Genomic DNA, 21905 nt, shown 5'->3' with positions numbered 1-21905 from the left:
CAAATAACCAACACCATTTTACACTGACTAAAACTAGTGAGAAAAAATTTCCTAGATAAAATAAGATCTTCTCATACAGTTTCCTTTTTATTTCACTGGGCAATCTGAGAGCACTGTGAAAGCAAAAGGACAATATCAGGGTCAGGACCAGGGCCACTGCTGACTCTCATCAGTGAGAGGTACAGGTAGCCCTAGTGGCTTCTCTCTTGTGCACAGAGTGGCTGTGGAAACCATGGCTCCAGTGACACCCCATTTTTTACTCAGAAATAGTACACAGACATGTACAAAACATCTGGTTCATGCCAGAAGGAGATATTCAGAACCCTGGTACATTTCTTATTTCATTGAAATAAAGGGAGAAGTTAAATTAACTTTACAAAGCCTTCTAAATAAATTCTGTGCTGGCAGAGGAATGACTGGCAGGGGATTCATTAATTTCCATTGGAAAAGAAAAAAAGTGGTTGTGTGCTTCCAGTGAACTTTTTATTTTTGATATGGAAAGTAATAGCAAAAATTTTCATAGAGTTTAATGAGCACATACAGGATTGGTATCCTGGGAAAAATTAAGCTGGCACACAATTTCTGCCTATTGCCTCCCAAAATTTCCTTTCCACTAGCACTACATGTATTAGTTGCCTCACTGAGATTTAGGAATAGGCCAGCAGGAAAAATTCAATGTGTGTAAGTTTTTCAAAGACTTAGGCAACTGAAGACTCAGAGCAAGACCAGAGTCAGGTGGAAGGTAAGGACAGTAATTCACAGCCAGGGGCAGCAGACAGGCAAGGCTATGACAGTCAGCATTCAGTTTGGTTTCAATTGCCCTGAAGCCAAAGCCTAGAAATGAAGATTTCCATCAGTACAAATCAGGCCATGGTCTTTCATCAATTTTCACACACATGACTCTTCTGTGAGCTTGCTGAACTGGCAAAGAGTTATTCTGTTCATTTCTGCTGTGCAAGTAAGAACATTTGGCTTACAACATGAAAGTTGAGAACCAGGGTCAGAAAGAAGTATTTGCATGGATGTACAGCCAGGGGCAGCAGGAGAGGGAGAGAAAGCCCATTTGCTTTCTTTATTTTGACCAGTTCTGGACACCACAAGAAGTCCATCATGCCCAAAACTCTACCCACATCTGAGACAAAATGAAGAAAACAACACAAAAATTATTCCGATTTAAGCAGATTCTTCCAAGCTAGTACTTCACCTTGCACTGTGTATTTACAAACTGAATAAGCACTGTAAAATGAGTAAAGAACTATGGATCATTTCTTCATGTCCAGTAAATCTGTAAATAGTTGGGATTTTTTTTTTTTTTTTTTAAGTGTGACTGGTCCCACCTTCCTAGGTGTCTGTGATAGTGTGCAGTTTGTGACAGAAAAGGGAAAGATCTCTGAAAAATCAAACAGGTGACAGCAGATGGATGTACTCCTGTTACAATCTGTTCTCCCCAAGATCCCTTTAAGGCACAGAAGCAAAGCATGAGAGATGCTTGCCTGCAGATAAACAGAAGGTTTCTTTCACTACAGCTAATGCCTCACATTTTCTTGATATGAATATTAAGGATATAGGAATTTACTGGCTCATCTGAATAAACACCACATGTGCAGCTGTACTAAATATGTCAGCAGTGCACAGAATAGGGCAGTTTTGTTTGCTCAACACAATGTGTTAGCCATGAATAAAATACATGTAGTCACTATACCTATGTACATCTCAATGCATAATTTATTACAACGGTCACATTTTATTCTGTAACTGAGAATTAAAATAGGTTTGTCATATTTACATTCACCCCCAAGTATACTGTGTATTAATTAAATATTTTTTCTTATGTGTGTTTGCGATCAGAAAAAAATCCATGAGTCAGTCATTCTGTCAGGAAATGCAGTGATAAAATCACTGGTACTTGAGACAAAACAAAGGTGATTCTTATAGTCTAGCTCTTCATGGGGAACTACAGAAGCAATATCCCATAGCTTTAGTTATTGTAACATCCATTTATTCTGTCACTTCTCACTGGCTTGATATACTTCCAGGATCTAGACTTTCTAAATTTCCAGAACAAACCTCAGTAGGCAAAAACAAATATTGTTTTTTAATTCAGCAGCAATCTTTGTATTCTTTTTGCATTAACACAAATCTTCCTGTAACTTTTTGTCAGAATTGAAAAAATTATTTCAAAGAGATTGATGCTGCTGAATATACCCATTATTATCAATAAATATGTTGATTAAGCCATTAACAATATCCCTGTACCTTTCTGCTGTCATACTCCAGTCAGACAAAGATTTAATATAAGAAAAGAACAAAAACCAAACTAGGTGTTGAGAGTTGTATTTCATCTTGAAATAAGCACTAGCAAACTATGGGTTTTCTTTGCATAGGGACAGAGAGAACATTTTAAAGAGCATTAGAGGATATCACATCTTCCTCCTTCTTCTGTCCAGGCTTACCCTGGAGAAAAACTGTCCTCTTTCTTTGACTAAGAAATTCTATAAAATAACAAGAGTGCACATTCAAAACATATATATTATTGCTCTGAAACTTTTCATGAAGAAATGCAGTCAGAAAAGGACACAGTATTCAGAGTGTTCCAAGCAGTTTACAGCTCAGATACAATACAGGGAAGAGTGAAATAAAGCTCCCTGTTTTTCCTTCATGAAGGTGAGCACAGTATATATCTCCTTATCTCCCTCATGGGCACAAAATCTGAAGGTAGTGAGGGCTCAAATCCCATTCTTGTGTCCACTCTGTGAAATCTCAGCAGTCTCAGCTTTGTAAGGAGCTGTATATTTCAGAATTAGTTGCAAGAACCTTCCGTATGTGTGAGAGTGAGCAAGTGCAGCAGGTAGTGGGGTTACTTGCTTCAGAAATTCTGTCTTTGGGGATATTCCATAAGCAATCTGACTAAATTGGTTGTGCCTTGGGCAAGGAATTGGACCATCTGAGATTCAGAAGTCTTTAACAGTATTAATTCTTGGAAAGGTCTGTGATTCCATAGGGGTTTTGGAGGGGCAGAAGGCTGTAAGGGCTCATTCACTGCAGAGAAAATCTCTCAGCAGGAGAACAATACCAAGTCTGCCTTTTACATGTCCTTCAGAAGATGACATTGGGACCAAGAAACTATCCTTGTGAAGCCCATCCCACGATCATAAAGAAATGGATCTTTTCTAGGAAGTGCACTTTGCATGTTTGGAAGGAGACAAACAGAGAAATCAAGCCAAAACAAGGGATTGTGGTAGGCTGGACTGCAAGAGGCATCAGCAGATGTGAGAAGGGGCACTCACATGAATGCTGATGCAGCATTCTTCAGATAAAGATTAAATAAATTGCTCAAAACTATTTGACAGTCAGTAGCAAGGCCAGGCATAAGCAATGATAAAAGTAGGATTAATCTGGCTCAAGCATATCAATCACCTTTTCTGATTTTCTTCTTATAAATATACTTAGTACTATGTTAAATAAAGCTGGAAAAACAATAATGTAATAAGCCACGTGCAAATATTTATTTCAGTAAGTCAAAAAAAAAAACCCCAAAACTATTTCAAATACTATAAAATACAACCTAGTTAATCACTTCAATAAATGCTTGTGGAGCACTCCAGCTTCCCAGTTAACAGATGTGGGTGATTAAATAAAGGAAAAGTAACAGAGAATCTATACACACCATACTATGCTGTTACAAGTACTGAATGCAAACTGAAGAACAGAGACTGAAGTGGTAGAAGAACAAAGCTAACAAAGGGAAGAAAAAGAAGTTTTATTTATTTGACAGGATGAAACCCACAGGCATCTTCAGAGATAAACCTGGATCACCTCCCATTTATAAATCTCTCTAATTGCCTTCAGAAGGTTCCAAATCCAGCCAAGGATGTGAAGAAGATTCTACATTAGTCAAGGATCCAAGTATTGAAATGATTGCAACAGTTGTAGAGCTGGTTTGCAGGCAAACCTATGCTCATTGGAGTTCTAATTTTTTCAAAATGCAGAGACCACAGTATGAAGGACATCTGAGGTGGCATTGCCCCATTTAGCTGTAAGGGGCTGATGCCAGCAGGCAGGAGTCAGGGCTCTGAGTGCTCTAGGGTCACCCCAATGGCACAGAGCCCCCAGCTGTGGGGCCTCACCCACAGCCCAGGATGGGGCTGCAATCCTGGCTGGACATGGGAACATGCAGCTGCAGGAGGCTGGCATATGACAGGTTGGGACAGCTGGATTTCCCCCAAAAAGAGAGCCAAAAGTTGCCTACATTCTAGCATACTCTCCAGAGACAAACAAACAAAAAACAGATAAAATTGGCATCCGTGTTTGTGGCACTTTTTTGTTTATTTTTTCCTGGTTTTGTTTTCCTTTGTTTGCTGTGTGTTGTTTTTTTTCTCCCAAGCCAAAGATTGTTGCTCTTGTCTTGTCATTTCTTTGATCAAAGCATTAGCAAAAAGTTAAAGCTTCAAGAAAAATTCACCAATTCTGTTTCTAATTATTTGCTTTTTTAAAAATGAAAAGCTTGTTCATAGCTAGTCTTAAGAAAGGGCTAAACTCTGATGTGGGTAATCAAATTCAGGTTTGAGGTATAAAAACTTTAGAATAATTGCATCTGACTCTTGGCTTCCATGTCAAAGGAGTGATCAGTTAACATGAAACTTCCATTGAGAGCTAGATTACACTCCTCAGAGGTTCAGATTTAGCTATATGGAAACTTGACATAACTTACTGTTGCACTTTAGAAGTGTTGGTGTGCACTGTATTTAATAGTCAATCTACAAATAATTGAAAATGAGAGCAATAATTGGCAGCAGGTTAATGCAAAAAAAGAGGGCTTTCAGAAAAGCAAATGCTGTTCTAGTTCCCATGGCACCATTCCCAATATTTGTTTTATACTCCTGAGAGAAAAGAGGAAAGCAGAACAAATGTTAAACCTCCCACACAAAATTCTCAAAGTAATATTATAAATCCCCCTAAGGCTCCAGCCTTGCTGTCAAATTGCTTTTCCTGTCAAGTTTCCAAATTCTTTTATTGAGAAAAGATAATAATTATAATTATCCAAAGTTTAAGTTGGTGAGTTTTTACTAAAATAGTTAAGCTGCAAATTCTCATTGAAGAGCCTTGTGGAGTCATTCATTTAATTTGCACGGTATGATTACCACAATGAGAAAAATCTCATATATATATATATACATGCTTGTGCAAATGCATTTTTTCCTAATTATCAACTTCATGGGAAAATAACTGGTTTGTATCAGCACTCACTAATTATTCATAACAATTATCTCAGTATTTATTGCTTCAAAGAATTATTCACTTGAGCAGATATTATCTTCTGCACTTTCCAATGATGTTGTACAAATTCTGATGTACTGCAATACTATTTTTCTTATCCATTTAGCTGATTGTGCTTTCCATAATTCCTTGGGCTCAACAAGAACCTTCCTAGAATGCTCAAGAAATACATATATATAAAATTTTTAAAGACATTTTAGTTCAGCCATGTTTATGCCTTCAGGGAGAAGAAATGTTATCAAAGTTCTATTTATCATATCTTATTTGTAAATACATTTTTAATACTGCAGTCCTTGGTATTTACAGAAATTGATTTTTAACTTGACACCCAAGTGGTGGTACCACAGATCTTTAAACACTGAAATAAGGCCATACAATTTACCATGGCTTTGTCAGGAGATACACTGAAGTGATTGGAGAAACAGAAAGCAACAACAGCAACACAAGTAAATTAGTAACTTCTCTCTGCATGCACGACAATTCCTCAGTTGCCATTTAGTTAGATTTCATCAGAAACTCAAGTCTTGCCTGTACTAAGTGCAAGAGAACCATGCAGAGCAGCTCAGATGAGATGCTTTACATAAGATATATTAAATAGATGAAACAACTGCTTAAATAAAATTTGCTGCAAGAAAACTCTTTTAGACAGTCACAGTTTAGGACCAATGTCCTTTAAAAACCCTAACTTTGGCACCAAATGTTAAGCAGAGAAATAGTCTCCTGCATCCCTCAGGGACTTAAGCAATGCCCTGAAGTACTCCACATAGAGCTTTTCAAAACTAAAACCTGTTAAAGTTTTTGGGATGTTCCCATCACCATCACCTTTATTTCTTTAAAGCCATTTGCGAAAAGTCTCTAACCCATAGATCAAATTTCACCAGATTTGGTGGCCTCTAACAGCACCCTACAGGCAGCTCTTTGCAATCTGAGAAACATGAGTCCACAGGCTCTGTCTGAATAGAATTGAGATTCTATCTGAATCCTTCAGCTGAAGGATAAACCAATACATACAAATATCTTTACTAGTGCAGGTTAGTTACAGACTAGACAGAGTTCAAAGGCAAGTTTATTTAAACAACACCACCCTCCAAAAATCCAACCAACTCCCCAGCTTTATGCCAACAAAAAATATTTATGAAAATAGTTGCTAGAACTGGAAACAGTTGCAAAAAAGTTAAGCAGTAATGCTTCTTACTAAACAGCTAAATATTTGAGTTAGTTTCAAAGTCTGTTCTACATTTCATTGAGATAGAAGAGCTGTCAGAATAATCTTACAGCCATGAGATCTAGGGCCCACTTTCTTAGACAAACTTGGTCCCCTAGACACTTTTTTTTCTAGTGGGAAATATCAGTTGGGACATTGCTCCCTTTTTGGTGCACTTCTATTTATGATAGCTCCCAGCAACTGTGTTTGTGCAGCAAGTATGTCTTAGAATGAGTTTAATAAAAATGTTTAACAAAGTAATTTGATGACTTCCCAATCCTCTAAAGAAAGGCTATTCTACTAGGGTTAATCTCTATCCTGGGAAAAAAAAAAAAAAAAAAAAAAAAAAAGCCAAGCAAATAACAAAAGAAAAAACCAGCAAAAGTCTCAAATGCTTTGGGAGTAAAATCTCTTACTGGACAGGTCTAGAAACTGCCAGCACGAGAGGCTGCAATTAACAATCTACTCGGGTGCTCTTCCAGTAAAACTGATTAACATCTAAGAACTTCAAGAGGCCTCCACTTTTGGAAGCCCTGCTGAGAGAGGCCAGGTGCTATGCAGCTAAGAGAGCTCTGAATGGATATTCTTTGCTTCCTGGGATTCACCTTGGCTTGTTACTGTGACTGAGGAGCTGCTGTGGACAAGCTTCAAACAACCTCTGGCTCATAAATCCTTTCCCTGGACCAAGCCCTGCTGCAAAGCTTTATGAAACCAAAAGAAGGACCTAAGCCTCACAGCAATATTCAGGGTCTTTAATTTAGATTGGAGAATCACAAAACAGCTTAGGCTGGAAGAGACCTGCAAAGGTCACCCAGTCCAGCTCCCCTAACATGAGCAGTGACAACATTGATTGGCACTTCTCACCACCAACACCCTACTTTAAAAGAATATACTAATATTTGAAGTATGCAGGGAAATTGATTAATAGTTAGTGTAGCCAGTAAGCCTTTAACAGTCTGATAGACACAAAGGACAGAGCTACTGTAGTTGGCCTATTTGCATCCATCTGTAATTATGAGCTCATTTTTAGATGGAAATAATCACAAACTCTTTATGTCAAGATGTCTGAAAAACAGGGTTCTTCAGTTTTGTTGATAGCAGATGGTCAAAACCAGACAGTCCTTGTAACAGTGACCCTAACTAGTGGTGTGTTTTGCATTGGTCAGGACCTCTGCAAGCTGTGGGGCCAAATCTTGGTATGACACCAGGACCACATATTTGCAGGGATCCAATAATTTGCACATTTAAGATGATGCCTGTAGCAGCAGACCTCTCATTTGGGGTAGAAAGGAGCCAAGACACAGAGTCTCATTCAACAACTCTACAGCTCAGCCATCCTGACTCTGACTGCAGCAAGCTCCCACTGTGGGGTCCAGCTACAGACAGACTGCTGGACTATGAGTGCAAGTATTGGTTTGCAGACTCTGAACACAGCTTTCACCCAGCTCAGCTACGACTGCAGGTTCTAACTCCATCAGAACCAGACTGACCTCACAGCAGATCTCTTACTGCAGCAACTCTTCTTTTTTCTGCTCCTCTTTGTGTCTGCATGGAGCCTTCCTTCTTCCTCAGGGCTCCTCTACCTCCTCCAACACCCTCCCTAACCACCCACCCCACCCATTTTGTCTCACTTATCTTTATTAGTCACAGCTGCAACCCATTAAGGACAAGGCTATTCCTCTTCTTTGGTAATTAGCACAGCTGTGATTTATCAGGGGTGAGGTCGCCTGCAGTCTCTCCTACACCTACAATGCTGAGCTCTGTTGGAACAGAAAGTGCCAGCCCACAGCATCTGCTGTGATGATCCTGAGCCAAGGTGACATTCAGGAGTGTGATTTTCCAGCCCCTTTCAAATGGAAGCACAGCTGTGTAGCTTAGGATGAGAGCAGAGTGATTTTTGCTGGATTTCTTAGGAGGCTGAGTACCAGCCTAGCACCATTCCTGGAAGATTATCAATTGGATTAAGGCAACTGCCCTATTTAATGATTACCTCAGATGGATTAATTTGATGATCATTTCCTCTAGCAGTAAAAATCCTTCAAGGTATTTCCATGGCAGCTCTTCACTTCTTCCCCAGGGCTGAAACTCCAGAGCAAACTACTGTACAAATATTTCTATGGTCCTAGTGATTACAACTTATTTCTGTGCCATAACAAAAGAAATCTGAGAGAAAGAAATTTTTCTTGGTAAACAGCATGTCCCCAGTCTAGCTTGCTGCATATTGCTGAGCACAATAACAAGCCTCTGTTAATTTCCAAAAGTTTGCTTTAAAATCATCATTTTGTTCTCAGTGTCTGGCCTTGCCTCTCCTACCCTGGGCTCTCATCCTTTTCTGAACTGAGAATTAAAAGATGCAGCAGTGCAGCAATAGAGAGCCATGAAAGCAGGATCATTCAAAATGAGTATTTTTGCAGGACCAAAATTTCAGAGACGCATTCAAGCTTTAAAATAAATTGTAGAAAAATCACTGTCTGTGCATCATTTCCAGTGACTAAATTGGGTAATAAAATCCTTCTGTCTTCAACCTCCTCTGTCCCAATTTTTAAATTGTCATAGAATCTGGATCAGAAATGAAAAATTTTTGCTGCTTGGAAAAACATTAGTCATGGAAACATCTCATAAAAATAAGCTGTGCTCAGCTTATTTGCTCAGTCTATATTTGCTTTTTCCAAGAAAAAGAAAAAAAGATTTTTCTTTTCTATTTCAGGATTACTTAACTCTTTTAAAATCACACACTGTAATGTGCTTATGCTGAAAGTTTTTGCATCCATCAGGCTCAACATTTCATCATCTATGCTTATAGTGATCTAGATCCCAGATACTTTTCTAAACCCACCAGCCAGTGGAGGAGATAGTAAAAGTGCAGTACAAAATAACTTCTGTTGCAGCACAGAGAACTCCCTGCTTTTCATCTTTGGATCAAATTCTGCAACAGTTTCCTTTTATTAGTCAAAACATTTTAAATTCACAAATTTTTTTGTAGAGAGAAGCAGAGAAATTCTATGGTGTTACATGACATTACAGCTGAAAGTACACGTTAAAGAGGGATTTTCAGCAAAGTCTTGCTCATTAGGGCTTTTGAAACTTTCAGTCAGCATTCCCATTCTCACATGACTTATTAAATCTCAAGGATTCATTTTTGCCATCTAGTGGCTTTGAGCAGAATTAAAAGAAATTTGTTAATGACAAATTTGAAAATTATTGTTTGTGATAAAAGCAGAACTCTCTCCTGCTGCCCACCTCCCTTCTATTTTGGGGGGTGGATATAGAAGAATATCTAATGAGTTATTTCCAAAAGTAGTATAATGAACACATACTTAGGCTTAATAGCAAGGCTGTTTTTACATTCAAAAGGATGCCATAATAAAAAATTAATAAACTGCCCAAATTCCATCCTATTTTTTTAACTCATAATGTATAGTGTTCATTAATAACTATAACTCAGGATAAAAATATTTCATTTTATGAATGTATAATATAACATCAATTTAAAAGATATAAATAAAGAAGGAACCAAATGCACTATCACTGAAGTATTTCAATATCAACATCTAGGAGTCTCTGAACTGGGTGCCACCAACTTGATCTCTCAATTTTCTCTTAAAAAATCTATTTTGGAAACTCCCTTAACATTCAGAAACATAGAATGATTCACGTTGGGACTGTAAAGATCATAAACTTCCACCAGTCCCATGGGCAGGGTGCTTCCCACTAGTACAAGTTTTTTTGGAGCCCCATCCACCCTGGCCTTAAACATTTCCAGGGACTGAGCATCCACAGCTTCTCTGCGCAACTGTGCCAGTGCCTCACCACCATCAGAGCAAAAAATTCCTTTCAAATGTCTAATATAAACCAACCCCCATTCAGTTTAAAATTGCTCCCCCTTGTCCTGTTAATACACACTCTTGTAAAAACATCCTTGTCTCTCTTTTTTATAAAAACAAAAACAAACCAAATTTGCATTTAAAGATAAAACATTGTGGTTATGCTTCATGGAGAAAACATGGTCCACTCTGGTTCACATCCTTTAAAAACATAAAAAAACCCACCAAGTTTTACAAAATACATCATCTCCTGATTTTAAATTTTTGAATCTGATGTAATTAAACCCCATAATAATGGATATAAAATTTCAAGATAAAGAGATGTCAGTATGAAAGATGTGGTCTGCCACTGAGCACTTGGAATTTTTCCCAGTTTCATACCTGTTATTTCAGATGGATGGATGGAAAGTTAGTGATTAAGAAACAGGGAACAGAAGCCTGCCCACTTTTAAAAATGGCAAAAGATGGAAACTGACTTAAAGGATTTTACAATCCTCTTATTGACATTTGAAATAAAGGTTTCGAAAAATATGCTGTAAACTTCCTTACTGTTTATTAATGAATATTTTGAAAAACCAGATGAAGCACTCCATGTTTTTTTAAGGTGCTGACATTTTATTTTGCAAATGCATAAAAGCAGCACATCTTAATATACATTGTTATATATATGAAAAACATAACATACAATCAACTACAAAACAGTAAAGTATTACACACAGTCTGCAAGATTCTTTTTTTCTTCAAATTGTTTGTCTACAGCAAGTGAAAGGGCCTGAAGAAAAGTTGCCATTGTAACACTGGGGCACTGAAAATAAGAGAACATTTTGTTAGACACACCACAGCAATAGGCAGCTACAGTATTTTACACACCAATCACAGTATTTAAAAGACAAATGTTTGAATTTCATATTACAAAATAGCAAAATGCTATAAACCAAGCTGCAAGTTTATTTAAAATCAGCTAGCACAGCAAAGTCAACCTTTGCAAAGTCTTCACTCACAATACTGCATATTTGCTTAGAAAAAGGTTTCTAACAAATTATTATTTATAAAGTGGTAGAGGTTTAGTGTTTTTTTCTCAGCAAGCAATTATAAGAGCACCAATATTGATGTTCACTAATTTAATTAAAAGTAGAATGTTCTTGGGCAGGTCAATCCCATTCTAAATTATGGGCAGCATATAATTATTTCAGTCTACAAGCTGCAGAAACAAGTGCAATTCAAATTAAAAGGGAGGTTTAGACCAATCTTTCACTTCAGGCAGTGTTCAGATGTCTTCCTGCCTGTCTCAAACCCAATCCAAAATATAATGAACAGCATAAACTCACTTGAACATAACAAACTTACTTGAATATAAAGTGCATGTGCTAGGAAAGGAAGCTTTCTCAGGACCCGGCCACCAAGACCTTCACTTTTTCTATGGTAAAACAGAGACAAGTGCTGTTTAAATGCTAAATATCCACTCTTAAAAGAAGGCCTTTTTCTTTGTTTCTCCATTAAGTTGCCCTAAAAGAACCTCAGATGACAATTCAACAAGTCACTTGCAGCTCTTTTAGCAGGAGCAGGGAGTGAACAAACAAATTCTGCTTATGGAAGGTTACACAGCATAGTATACAGCAACAGCACAGGCACAGCTGCCTGCCAGTGCTTACACAAGGACCTCACATCATTGTGCCAATCTCACGAATTTGGGGGGATGTCTACCACTGACACAACCACTTTTGGAAGGAAAAAAAACTGATTTAAATGCTGGACCTTATGGGTACTGCCTGTCTCTTTCTACCCACCATTTACACACAGTTTCCTTCACCTCTCCCACTTGGTATATGTTTGCATCTTTTCCAAGCACCACTGTGTGTACATAAAATGCAAACCTCTGTGCCTGGAAAAACTTACTTGCTTTTAGTTCACTCCTCACTGGTTAAGACTGCATACTTCAGGAACAGATGTTCCAGACTTTATGATTATTATTTTGTTCCACTTGTCAAGAGGACTTCAAATGGCAGAGCACAAACCAGAAGCAGTGCCAGGCCAAGCCAGATCAGACTGAGAAATATTAATAAATTGCAACTGCTTCCAGTTGCAACCCTGAAGGTTTTTGCAGTCTTCCAAACAGAAAAAAAATTCAGTTGTTTCAGATCTCCAGTTGTTAGGAAATTTGGTTACTTTTACACATCATTCCAAAACTCAGTATGTATGTATGAAAAAGTAGAATTTCAGAATCCTACCTTGAGATTTCTTTTAGTACAAGACTTAACCTTGACACATTATTTTCTACAAAGCCGATCATCTCAAGCTCTCTGAGTGTCAGAAGCTGCTGTCGAGGATATATTATTTGACACTGGAAATGAGAGTTACACAGTTGTATGAAAAATAAATGCATGCAAAATTAAATTCTACAGTAAGAATGGAAATACAGAAAAGGAATGTATTTTTTGTTATATAGGAGGTCTGATTAAAATGTAAAATTTACTAAAATATGACATTTTACAGTTTTGCTTTCAAGTATTACCTTCATCAGTTCTTCCAGGCAAGAAAGATATATTCTAAATATTGCTGCAGTAGATGGAGGTCCAATGTATTGTTTTATGTCAGCCCTGTCTACAAAGGCCATGTCAATTTTCTCCGTAATATTTGAAGTAGTCAGGATAACTACATTGGGATACCTTCAAGACAAAACCAGATTTTTAGGTCACATGTAAAAGATGTATCTCCTTTTGTGACTGGCAAGTTCCTTGCTATGATTCAAATAATTTTATGCAATAAGCTGTCACATCATCCTTGTCAATATGAAGCTCTTGGCCAGGTATCACCAGACAATTTCAGTCTCTTTCCTTCAGCTGTTTCTCAAGTGTCCATAGTCCCTCTAATTCTATTTCAGAAGTGATATATGTTAACTATCTAGCACCTACTGCCACAGCTTCTGACACACACACACACACAAAAGATTGTGAAAAGAATTGCAAATTTGAACCTTTTAACAACGTTTTCCATTTCAATTCTGAAGTCTGTTCTCCAACCAGACATCATGATCTGTCCTTTTCTCTCCCTGTCTTTAGGGGAAGCATACTGTTTCCAGAGATTTGACTGCCCACCCACATACATGTAAAATATTCTGCTGGATTACTCCCATTTCTTATCAAAATCAGCATCATTACCAAAGAAGAATTCACTAACTAATCTGGTTTAGTATTCCAAATAGGAATTGAAATTTAGCAGGAATAGGGATACTGAAACTGTCAATTACCTTTTGCTGTTGCAATAATATTGAAACAGTACCTTTTAATCTGGTCTATTTGTGTCAGTACAGCATTGACCACACGAATAGCATCTGAAGGCTCTGTGCCTGCCTTGAAGGCACTGCGGGCTGCTGTGAGGCTTTCCACCTACAAAAACCCAAACCAATCAACCAAAACAACAACACCATCACCAAACACCAAAAAACCCAAAAAGATTGCACTTTTGGAGTCCTGACAGCAAATGGATAACCCATGCAGTACACCTTCAGATTCCTGTGCCTACTATCTAAAACTTCTTCAAAACCTTCTGTTAGGTAGGAATTTCCAGGGTGAAAGAAAGTCATGTCAAGGAAGCAAAGTGTAGTGAGGGAAAATTACTGTTTAGACAGCAGAATGATGCCTGATCTTCATTTTAAAATTTGGATGTGGAGGAATAGGACACACCACCAGAATAATGAATAAGTTGAATTTGGAGTGAGCTTCCCCACAGGAGCCACAATAAGACAAAGCTAATAAGAACATACTTACTAAGTTGCTTTTGCATACAAATCTGAAGAAAATCTAATGACATGGAACTGAACTATATTAATGTTTTTTAGAGCTTTACAACAAATGCAAATAATACAAATCTAGGCTACTTTAAAACAATATTCCACTGGTAAGCATACAGCAGCAAGGGAAATTCCACTAAGGTTTCAATACATTTTCAGCTGGAATTTACCTGCTAAGTCATACTATGTTCCTTCCAAACCTCTCAAATCTGTAGCAGTCAAGACTAAAGTTCACTCATCTGCACAACACATAGCTTATGAAATAGCACAAATGTGTTTCATTGTTCTTTATGAATGAGCAGCTCTTTCCCATCAATTTCCTTTCTGCTGTATTTTATGTACAACAATGCTATTGGAATCATACCTCATCAATCAGTACAAACACAAGAGCATCTCTGTCATCCACAAACTCTTGGATCTTCTGGAACATCTTGGTTACAAGCTTGCCACTCTAGAAAGACATCATGTGCATATGTTAACTATTTCCTTATGACACAACTTTCTAAGGATGATCATATTCAAAGGTGTAAAAGCCCGGGTTTTAAAACAACTATCTAATAAAACTTCTCTTTAAGCATTCTCAAACACATTAATTATTCTGAGCAATCTCTGTTGCCCATACTTAGGGAATAAGGTCAATAGAATTAATTTCAGTGTAATTTCTAAAATACAAAGTTTATTTTATTAGGTACATCAATACATACCTCAGAAAACCATTTAGAGAAAAGGCTATGGCTGTTTATCTCAATTAACTGTCCATACCTATACCTAAAGTATGAAGAGAAAAAGAAGTATCAACTCCATTCTAAATAAAAATCAGTGATATCACTAACTTCTATAAGTCTCATCCCTGACATTCTGATCCTGGTATTCTGTGAATTAGTACTCTAAATTACTTACCTTTTCAAATATAGTATGTTTTATCAGTATTATTTTTGTTGCTGGAACTTGTCACGTTGCTGAAAATGTCACTAGAATTCTGTATATTAAATTGCTATTAGAATTTCTTCATTGGAACAGGTAAGTAACTCTTACCACAATAATTGCCTCATTCTTCTCTCTATGTAAGATTTTCTTCAGTATAGCAAGAAGTGACAAAGTATCTAAACCACACATTATATAGACTGTGATTTTCATACATGCAGTTTGGGCTACAGTCAGATCATACTAATCATTACATACTATTTATGCCACACCTTGTATTTTATATAACATTTATTTTTTATATAAATTTGTTAATTTGCTATGAATTTTTAGGCTATTTTTTATTACCTGTATGATATACAAACAGAACTCTGAAGATTGTGGCATTCAGACAATCCAAGTACAAAAGGAATTAGATTAAAAAAAATCACTACCTATTAAAACCAGGCTCTGTCTAACATGAAGGTACAAAAACCAAAATACTCCTCAATCCTCTGCCCTTTAATATCCATTGAGGTACAAAGGGAGCAAAAATTACTACCACTGTACTACCACTGGAATGTCTTTTACACACTTGAGCACAAATAATTACACATTTTACAAGGCCTTAAAATATCCTAATTAGTCTAGCAGATTAATTTTACTGCTAGCGTGCTGCACTACAAAATAGAAGACACATTAGCATTAGGTACAAGTTACTTGAAATCAGATATGAAATATACTTGGGCTAGTGAAAAAGAACAACTAAGTACAGTAAGCTAAAGTGAAAAATTTCCCAAATAAATCACCTGTATGACAGACGAATTGTCAGCTTCTGAGCCAATGCTTTACAGAGAGAAGTTTTCCCAGTTCCAGGAGGGCCTGGTTTAAAATCAGATCCACACATTACACAGAGTCTGCATTACATTGTCAATGACATCTAACAGATTTTTAACTACTCTATTTCATTACAGCAGTAATTGTAAAAACACAGCAGATAATGATTGTGTACACCAGAGTATTTTGAGAAAATTGCTTACTTGGCTACAGTCCTAGAGCTAATGTTTGATTTTATACACTTTTCAATTATTAGTATAATTAGTGTAACATTTTGTATACAGACACTATAAAGTTAAAACACTCCACAGCCACAGGAGCAAAGTGTGTCACCCCTTCAGGGCTAGTGCACATCAGCATCCTCTACAATCAGTGCTATGCTCAAACTTGTATCTTCCTGAAACACACTCTCCTAACATGGAAAACAGAAACACTTCACAATCACTTTGATCAGCTGTGCACTTTCCCAGAAATTTCTTCCCCATGGAAGAGCCACAAAGACTTCCTCCAAAGAGGCAAGTACAAGCACAGTTACCAGAGTATGAGTCTGACATAAAGTCTTTCAAACAAAAACATCCTGAGGCTTCTAAATTGACAGTTGTAACTTAAATACAATCAACAAATATTTCCACTATGACTTTTTATCTTTGAATAGCAGTCTTGATGACAAAAATTAATGCAAGATGCATTTTGCAAGAAAACTGACTCAGTTGATGCTGATCTCGTTTCTGGTATAACCTCCACAGTAAGCTAGAACTGACTGAAGATTTCAGCTTCACTGAGATAACAGCAACTAAACTAGCAAGAGCTGGCAACAGAACACAGTGTCAACAACACAACATATGGTTTTCCCAGTTTTTCCAAAGTTTTTATAAAGCTATAACTAATAAAATACTTAGTACTGCAATAGAAGTTTAACTAATATATGCCTCCTAATATCTTAAGTATCTGCATTAGTTTTGTTCATTATGTAAAAATGCAACAATATCACTTAAAAATTAAAATTAAAAAATACACAGTTGTCACAGCACTGTAAACTTTACAATTTAAATGTGAACATTGATTTGACTCTGACATTACATTTCATCCAAATTTGTACTACTGAGGTGCTTCTTTTGTTTCACCTCATTTCACTACACAGGACTGCAGTACCAGTCTTTCCAAAAGGAAAGTATAAACAGATGGCCAATGAATCTATGTGGTTTAAAACACCATTTTTACCATGCAGCAGAACAACTCTGTTCCATGATATCAGGTTGCTGTCAACATTTTTGTCAGAAAATAATAATGTTGTCGTCACATAATCGAGTAACTAAATAAAGAGGACAAATAGAGACAAATTAGAGACATAACAGCAAATACAACTACAAATAGAATCAATCTCTAATGATGTCCATTGTGTACTCATAACAACAAAAAAAGAGCTCATGTCTTTTAGTCATAGGCAAATTTATTTCTGCAAAGGATAGGAATTAATTTCTGTCCTACCCTCAAGAATAAGAATAGCATGTACTTGGCACAAATGGAGTCCTGGAACTTTTAAATGAATAAATGAAATGCTTTAAGGAAGAGAAATTGATTTCATTTTTCATTGTCCCATATACTGTGTGTCTAAAAAACACAAGCTGCCTAAGCAGAGAGAGTCAAAAATTCAAACTCTGGGTCCTGTTTAGATGTTGTACAGCTATGCACTTGCTCAGTTTGTTGTAGTCAGCCTACCAACCAATTTGCTGTCACTTTTATTTTCTTTTTACTGAAGCATTTGTATCAGCTGCTGCAAGGACTTTGCAGATTAATTTGTTCTTCCAAATAAGGGAAATTTATGTATTTCTGGAATGTTTGCTTCTAAAAATAGTGCAGTTTCATTTTAGAATCATCTAGAACTAGGAAGAAGAGAACTCTTTCAATAAAATGAATATGAACTTCAGGTGTGAATCTGTAATGACTTTTACCTATAACAACACCTGATACCACATTATCTTCTGTTGCTCTTAACTGTAACTAGTTTTTGATGCCTAGTGCTGATGGGACAATAAAATGGTGCTCCTGCAATACCTCATGCTCAAGATGGAGCACAACACAACCACACAGCAGCACAAACAACTGAACTCAATCCACAAATTTTTCAAAATTCTATTGACACTGTGCTATTTTGAAAATTCACAGCAACAATTTCGGAGCCTGTAGAACCCAACCATGCTCAGGCATTTCCATGGTTTAAAGAATAAAGATTTATCACAATTTACAGCAGTAGCTTTAGTTTTAGCCATTAAAAGCAATCATTTCTTACTACCCATACACACTTACACTCAACAGTGATCAGCTTGCTGTTATTTAGTACACCAGCATGTCTAATTAAATAGTCTTGTCATTTCACAGATTACTTTGAAAGCTGTTCCATGAATTAGACAAATGTGGATGTATTAATTGATATTTACCTTACAAACTAAGAAGTACAATCACTGGAACGTTTTTCTTTTCTATATTTGGTTATAAAAACTTAAATGAGAATACTGTATCTACAGTCTTACAAATAAGCTGCTGAATTAATTATTTGTGTCCAAGAACTCCAGTGAGAAGCTGAATTGAACTATTTGTGAGTTTTATCTGGACCACAATTACTAAATTTCAGATTACAGTATTACTGTTCTACAAGCCCTGACAATTATCATCACAACCTCTGATGAATGCACACGGGATCTTCAAGCTAGAAAATGACCCCATGGAAGTGTTTTGTTCCTTTCCAACCTCTTGCCAGCATTCAAGTGGCAGGGCACTCAGCTCTGGTCAAATCATTGAATATGTATTTGCATGAACAGCAACAGTGCTGGCAGACACTACTGCCAACTCCATTAACTGTTTAGCTGCTGCCAGAAATGAAGCTAAACTCCCATTCCCTGCTGCCCAGCCTGCACCCATATCTCCATAGGAGGCAGCAAACTTCAAACAGGCTTAATTTCAGCTCTTACTTCTCATCAAGCAATCTTAATTGTTATTAATTTCCAACTTACATTTGATTTTACTTCAGTGTCATAGATAAGACTTTCCCAAAGGCCATGGAATTCAGCTGCAAAGGCAATATATTATACACCTGTTTAGGATAAATCAATCTGGAAACTTGTAACTCATCATTGCAGCACAAAACAGTTTTCAAATTATAACTAAAATGAAGAATTAAGAACAGATATATGGAAACAGGTAAAACAACTGGGGGGGGAAAAAAAGTTATTTTTCTCAAAATGCAAACACCACTTGCTAACAGAAAAATTCAGCAGTTTCCCAGTTTCTATTTTCTGCAATTATTGTGATGAGAAATTAATGTTAATTTCTTAACATTAAACGAAAAATATTGTTCTTCCATCCTCAGTATGGAAGAATGGAGGATGAACTTAGATTTCAACTAGGGAGAAATGAAAACTTGTTGTAGGAGGAGGGTTCTAAGGCAAATTTTACCTTCCAACTTTGCTTTTTTTCTTTTTTAACACCAAGATGTAGAGGACCAAAAAAAACATGTAGCTGAATAACGCATAAAAAACTAAAGCTGTAATTTGAGTATCAATCATTCCTAGCTGTTGGCTTTCAGCAGAGAAAAGCAAAAAAACTGAACTATAAACCACAAAACTGTGGCAATAATATCAATCTATCAGATTTAATTCTTCCTGAAAACAAATATAATGGATAGTTAGGCATTTCACAACAAGGAAAGAGTAAGAAATGCTTCAATATTACTGTCTCTCTGAGCTAAAGCTCACACCTGAGCTTCTCCTTCCAGGCAGAGAATCAAACTTCCCCAAGCACAAGACAGTAACAGGCAGGTCTGGCTCTATCACAAAGGAAGGTGCTATTTTTCCTCTTCAGAAGACAAAGACAAATCTCTTTACTTTTTTTGTCTGTTTCATGTATAAGAGCAGTACTGTCTTGGGCACTGGAAGCCAGCAGTGGGCTCTGGAAAATGAATATTTAAAGTGATGAGCTTCTTGTGGGTCTTAAATAAAACTTGGAATACAACCAATAGTCTTAAAAACTTGCATACTTCTGATTATGACTATACTTTTTAGCCCATAAGGCCAGTTATTTCCACACATCCACAAGTAGTACAGAAATAAATGTGTTTTGGAATCACCTGCAGCAGTTCAGTCAAAGCTACAAAGGAGAAAATTCAAATGTATTTGTCATTAAGAAAAAAGTCCAAACATGTGTTTTTTTCTATAGACAAACAATAAATACAGGTAACAGGTTAACAAGTAAACACTTTTAGCCTTGCTATATTTTCTTTATTTCTCTAGAACTTGCAGAAATGTCAATAGGTACCTGCTGGTAGCACCCAGTGGTGAGCTGCAGTGATATCCTCGTTCTCTTCTTCCAGGTTTTCAGAGGTTGGTCCTTCTTCATTCAGATGAAAAATATGAAGAGAAAGACTGCTTATGCTCAGGTCAATAGGCTAGAATGAACACAAAAAGATTTTTATGTGTCATGTTTCTCATTCAAAGCTAGTTGAACAAAAGAAAGTTATAGTTCTCAGCTGGTATTTATCTCTGAAGCCTACTACCCCTGTTTCACACCTTACTAAGTGGTAAAATAAAAAAATTAGCTACTTTTTCCTAGTTATACTAGTCAGCCTAAGAAGAGATACTACATCATCCTTTAGACCTTGTCTTGCTTATGCCCTTAGGGTACCAGCAGTCTACCTACAACTAGCTCAGGGGCACACAAACAGAGCTGTTGACCAGGAATACCTGTCTGTCCTTCAGCTTCAGCTCTGTATCCACAATTGACACAGACTGCACGTTGTTGTTAAGGAAAGCATCATCAAACTCCGTCCACTTGTAGTCACCAAACACGATGTTGTGTCTGTTCAACAGCTTTAAGACACTTATCCTAATATCTTCTTTCTTGGCCACACTAAAAAGAAAGAAACACCATTAGTTTACAGTATGGACATTTATAAGGAAATTTGAATTAGTGTTGGAATGCATTATTTCATATGTGAGTCCTTCATGGGAAACAGCTTCCATCTCTCACACACACCAAACCAACAGAAGCCCCAGTCCTAAAAAAACAACCAACACAAAAAACCCCAAAGTCACTCAACCCTCCTCCAACATTCTACAGGAAAAAAGAACCTATCAGTTTCACTCTGTCTGCAAAAGCAATAAGCTTGATAGTTGTTTTCCATTTGTGCATTAAAAGACATAATCCAAATAATTCTATTTGCTCTGTGTCAGGTTCTATCAGGGGATGCTGAAAGAGACAATTAGAAGACTTAAAGAATGGAAAGCAGCTATGCAATCTGTGTTTCAGTAGGAAACCCAGAAAGACTAAGAGCCAAGCTACAGACTGAATTTCTTAAGCTTAGCTTGAAAGTTCATTACACTTTCAAGACAGCTGAAATGTCAGGATTATTATGGAGACATAATATAAGGAGAATTCCAGAAGAGGCAAAAATTACAGGAAAAGGAATACCATTTGAAGATTTAACTCAATTTTGCAATTTCAATCATCTATAACCAGTGCAAATTCTCAGTTCTCTGTTAAGCCTGGCAATAATAGCACAGTGGATATTTTACACCTTGATTTTCCTAACAACCTCAGACATGCTCTCCCATATCCTCCAGATATCCAAAGTGGTAAGACAAGAACTGGACAAATGGACACAGAGGGCTTGGGATTAGTACAAAGATTGGGCAGAGCTGTCAGCAACTTGGGTGGGGAGAGGCAGTGTGGTGCAATGAGCACTGGCACCAGCACTCTTTTTGTATCCATGACAATGGGATGGAAAGTAACTGCACCAAGTTTCTGGAGGGAGAACTGCCAATATTCTGGAGGGTGGACCTGCTGCTCAGAGGCACCTCGGCAGGTTGGCAATATGGTTTGACTGGAAGATTTTGACACTTAATAAAGGCCAACATGAAATCTTAGCTCTCTATCCACTGCCCAGAGAAAAAAAAAACGATGAGAGGCCAACAGGATGACAAGTAGTTTTGAAAAAAAGAGAGTGCAGGTATTGATGGGCAAGGTGGCAATAAGCAAGCAGTGTGCCCCTGCTACAAATGAGGACAACCTCATTTGA

The 21905-nt window shown here is 37.1% G+C and overlaps 1 protein-coding gene across 1 annotated transcript in view; it reads right to left on the bottom strand.

The window, feature by feature from the left end:
• Nucleotides 1–10900: 10900 nt before the first annotated feature.
• TRIP13 (thyroid hormone receptor interactor 13) overlaps nt 10901–21905 on the bottom strand; it is an 11779-nt gene continuing 774 nt past the window's right edge. Inside the window, exons 3-14 of the mRNA XM_079302007.1 lie at nt 20572–20737; nt 20147–20276; nt 18847–18902; nt 17057–17147; nt 15808–15880; nt 14800–14863; nt 14460–14546; nt 13585–13691; nt 12818–12971; nt 12534–12646; nt 11653–11722; nt 10901–11110 (exon numbers count right to left, since the gene is read on the bottom strand). Coding sequence (XP_079158133.1) covers nt 11015–11110; nt 11653–11722; nt 12534–12646; nt 12818–12971; nt 13585–13691; nt 14460–14546; nt 14800–14863; nt 15808–15880; nt 17057–17147; nt 18847–18902; nt 20147–20276; nt 20572–20737 — 1207 coding nt within the window. The 3' untranslated portion in view covers nt 10901–11014. The remainder of the gene's footprint in view (nt 11111–11652; nt 11723–12533; nt 12647–12817; nt 12972–13584; nt 13692–14459; nt 14547–14799; nt 14864–15807; nt 15881–17056; nt 17148–18846; nt 18903–20146; nt 20277–20571; nt 20738–21905) is intronic.

The sequence above is a fragment of the Erithacus rubecula genome (genome assembly GCF_903797595.1).
Source record: "Erithacus rubecula genome assembly, chromosome: 3".
NCBI lineage: Eukaryota > Metazoa > Chordata > Aves > Passeriformes > Muscicapidae > Erithacus > Erithacus rubecula.
This window is presented reverse-complemented; position numbering and strand designations above follow the sequence as displayed.